Below are 4,617 nucleotides of genomic sequence, written 5' to 3' on the forward strand. Positions count from 1 at the left end.
CTCGAGTCGAGTCACATTCCATAGTTCCAAATTCCAAATATAAAACCTTAAAACTAAATTTTAATAATAATAAAAAAAACTTTAATTAAATAATTATTTTTTTAGAGCACGGGTTACATTTATCTAAAAAAATCGTAATCCAAAATCTAGTTTGATGTCACTTTTGAAAGTTTTTAAGGTTTTTTAGCCTTGATGTCATTTACATCATTTTTATAATTATTTTTATCGAAAACTTCTAAGCAATATATATATATATATATATATATATATATATATATATATATATATATATATATATATATATATATATATATATATATATATATATATATATATATATCACAACTATTAGCTGGTTGTGTCAAATATACCTTTAATCTACAAGTTTTTGTTGTTAATCAGTGATTTATAAAGTAGAATAATCAACATAGTTACTGAGAAATGTTATATTTTGTTGTTAATCAATAATTTATGTCTTTTGTTCCGTAAATGATAAATCCCAGACTCGACTCGCACATACGTCCATTCAAGCATAGATCATGCAGAAATGAATAGGACACTCCTATTGGTCAAAAGTTGATTCCAAAAAAATAAAATAAAAAATAAGACATGTTAGCGACATAAAAGCTTTTATTAAACCATGAACTTTGATGGGAAATGGTCATGTCATCTTAAACAAATCTAATAATTCTTGTCCTCACTTAAAGACAAAGCAATATAGAAATCAACTAAATATATCATTTCTTAGTCCCTTGAATTTGGCATAATAACATATACGAACTTTTGAATTTTAAAAAGTCAAGACTTAACAAGTTTTTCATTAGTCGCCCTCTATTTCGTCATCATGCCAATTGACTTGAGTTTGTAAAACCACCAACTCCACAGAACGCCAAACAAAAACGAACATCTAACTTTGAATCGGTGAATTACAAATTAGTATGTTACCGCTTTGGTACAATGACATATTTGACATTTTAAGTTCAAAAAACTTAGTTAACAAATTTCTTCGTGAGCATCTTGTTTTATCTATGGAACACAAATCATCAAATTACATTCATAATATGAATCATACTGTATATATTAGTAGGTGTAATATCAAAATAAGTAGGAAGAAAGAAAGATATTTTTTGTTGTAAGATATTCATATGAGCATATTAATGTTATATTTTGTGAAAAGGGTACAATTAATGGTTGGTTGGTGTACCTATTTTCCAAACCAACATTCCAACATAGGTTTTGACCTTAGTGGAATGAGGCAAACATGAAAAGAAAGTTGAAAAAAGAAATGATAAAAGGCACTAATTTGAGAGGAGGAATGCAAAGCAAAGTAATGACCTAAAAATCACTAAGGGGATCTTGTCCCTTTGTAGGCTCACTTTTGCTTAAGAAAGAAGGTTGTGCCAATCATAATGCTTTTGTACCCTTAAAGAAAATTTTTTAATGGCCGATTGGTTATTTGGGTATTTCCCAAAGTAACCAATCAAATTCAAAGGTTTTCTTATTTATAGCCCTCAACCAATTTCCCTTTTCCCAAAGTGCCTCACAATTTCCCAAGTTTTAAATATTTTATCTTATTTTGATAGATCATGACAACTTAGTCATGGCTTCTTTCCATCCTTTACTTTTTTATTGGCTTTTATTGGCTTCTTTCTATATAATGACCTATTGACATTGTAATACCAATATAATAGAAAATAAAGGATAGTGAGATCATGCCTTTATTATGTGGATATCATTATTCTAATATATAATCCGGTTTTGAATTCTTATTTTGGCAACATTTCTAGCATGATGTAATACACTCTTTACTTCTTATATATGTTGCCATATTATTTATGTTCCTTAATCTACCCTAAGGAGTTTTTTAAGTTCGAATAAACAGATCATGTGGTCATAACTTGATCAAATGGTTGGATAATGCAGTCAACAAAATAAATCCCTAACTTAGAAGATTGAATATAACTTTGGTCTTAAGCATAAAAAAAGTACTTTTAAATTTGGAATGGGAACAAGTTTCAAATACCATCAATAACTATATTCACCAATTCTTAAATACTATCAATAACTACTATATCATCAATAACTCCTATATATAGATATGACAATTTAATACATGAGTTTTGAAAATTCGTGGTTATTTGTGTCGACACGAATTTTAAATTTGTGTTTTGTATCTTAAACAAATTATACAAGAATTTGGTTGTTTAAACATGTATATGACACCGATTAAGTTCATGTGAAACGTGACTGTCACAACGTGTATAAACATGCATATACATGTATAAATTTAATAAAAGTAAACATGTATATGCATACATAGACACATGTACACAAATTAAATTCATATGACAAGCAACATGTACATACCCATGTAATATTTATTTTTGTGTATCACAGTTACATATGATATAAGACATATTTTACAATTCGTGTCGTATAAATTTGTGTTTAACTCGTATATATATGACACGAGAACACATATTGCAAGGTCTAACTATTAGCAAGTTGGTATGGGCAAATTATTGACATGTTTTTTTCTCATTAATTATGATTTTTTTTGGTTAAATTACACAAAATTAATAATGATAAAATATTTTCCAAGATTATCAAAGAGTTTGTAGCCCAGCGGTATCAAGTGTTTGTGGAAATATGCAGGTTGGGGATTCAAGTCTCGTTGAAAACGAAAGAAATAACACAGAGATTAGGGAGTGTGTTGTGTTTGTTGTTCTATTAAAAAACTAATAATAACAAAATATATACAATTATACTTAAATGTTGGCTTTTGGAGTTTAAATATCATAAACACATTTCCATTGATTCTCTCTCTCTCTCTCTCTCTTCTCTTCAGCCTATCAATCTTAATTTATACATATGTCTTCTCGAACTAAATAACTAACACCACATGCAAACAAATGAAACTTAGACTTCTCACTTTGCACATATGAATATTTGGTTTATTAAATTCTTCCGTGCGATTACACCACACATACACTGATGGTAAAATAAATACTCGTATTGATACATCAAATCTGTTTTGGTAATTCATCCGATACATTTACTTATAAAAACTAATTAAAAATCTTTTAAAAGATCAAAAAAAAAAAAAATTGGAATAAGGTTTATACCTTTTTGTTGATAATAATATGTGTGGCCAAGTAAAAAAGTTGAACAAATTCCAATTGTATTAAAAAGTCGCCTTTCTCTCGAAGAACCCACCCCCACTCGGCCTTTTGCACCTATAAATACACCCTTCACCCTTTCACCTCTCTTTTCATGCCATAACCACACTTCCCACACTATCTTATCTAATTTTTACCCCATTTTTTTCGAATTTATTGCATAATAAATTCTTGAATTTTCTCTGATTTTAGCTATAATGGCATCAATTGTGTATCAAGGTCTACAATCGTGCCTTGAACCTCAAGTAATCGAATCATTTGTTCTCCGGCAAACCCTATCTCCACCACCACCACCACCACCACCAAAGATTCAAGAACCCCAAAACGTCGGAGAGAGAAACAGTGGGTGGAGTTTTCTTAAAGCTCTTGAAAACCCATCAATGGCTTCCAAGAATTTTGATGAATCGGATGAGGTGTATGTACATCCAATGGTGAAACGCTCGGCTTCTGCATTGAGTACAAAGAGCTTGGAAATGTGTACGGAGAGTTTGGGAAGTGAAACAGGGAGTGACGTTAGTGAAAGTGGTGACGAATTCTGTGCACTTTCAATGGAGGAAAGAGAGAGGATGAGGGGGATTCAGAGGTCAAAGCACCAGAATTTTGACCGCAAAATACGCCGGAGTGACTTTCCTCCGCCCTTGACCTCCATCAGCGGCTCCGACGGAACGGTTAAGGTGAGACATCACCGAGAAGGTGGTCGGTTGGTTATAAAAGCTGTAAGCTTTTCTAACTGTGGTACAAATTTTCAAACTGAACGTACAAATGGGAGACTTAAACTTTCTTTGTTCAAGGACTCTTCTGTAAATTATGAAAGTGAAAGGGTTGAAATGGAACAATACGAAGAAGGTGGTGAAATGGAATCAGATGATGAGGATGATGATGATGATGATGACGAGGAGGAGGAGGAGGTGGTGGTGGTGGCTGAAGCGGAAGAAGAGGAAGAGGAGGGTGGTGCTGGTGGTAGTTGGCGGTGGGACATTGACGGAAACCGGTTGAAAGTTGCCGGAAACGGGGAGTTGCGAAGGCTAACAAGGTGCAAGGAGGGTGGAAATGGGAACAAAGTGTTCGCAAATTGGGGTACCCGCTATTGGGTGGCAATTTCTTAAAAAAAAAAAATTTAATTATTTAAATTTAGAGAATTTTTAGATTCTCTATTTAATATTATAATTTTAATGGGTTTCATTTTAATTTTATGATTATTTTTGATATCCTATTTATAGGATATTTTTAATAGAATGGTAGTTATTATGGTTATTAGAAATTGTCCATTTTACTTTAACTAGTTTGTCTTTTCATGAATCTTTGACATAATAGATCATGTATGTCGTTCGAAATAGAAAAAAAAAAGTTACTCAAGTCATGTGTAAAACTCAATTATGAACGCTAATTCGTTTGTACATGCACTCAAGTTAAAATGCAAAGGAGCATGTTTCACTAT

General features: G+C 31.5%; 1 protein-coding gene across 1 annotated transcript; it reads left to right on the forward strand.

Annotated features, from left to right (window-relative positions):
- The first annotated feature begins 3,254 nt into the window (after positions 1–3,254).
- LOC145055662 (protein FANTASTIC FOUR 3-like) lies at positions 3,255–4,387 on the forward strand. Its single transcript, XM_079004040.1, has one exon. It carries the CDS (start codon positions 3,377–3,379, stop codon positions 4,283–4,285), a length of 909 nt encoding a protein of 302 aa, XP_078860166.1. The 5' UTR covers positions 3,255–3,376; the 3' UTR covers positions 4,286–4,387.
- The last annotated feature ends 230 nt before the right edge of the window (positions 4,388–4,617 follow it).

Source organism: Lactuca serriola, chromosome 5 (genome assembly GCF_051521515.1).
Source record: "Lactuca serriola cultivar US96UC23 chromosome 5, Lser_US96UC23_V15, whole genome shotgun sequence".
Lineage (NCBI taxonomy): Eukaryota > Viridiplantae > Streptophyta > Magnoliopsida > Asterales > Asteraceae > Lactuca > Lactuca serriola.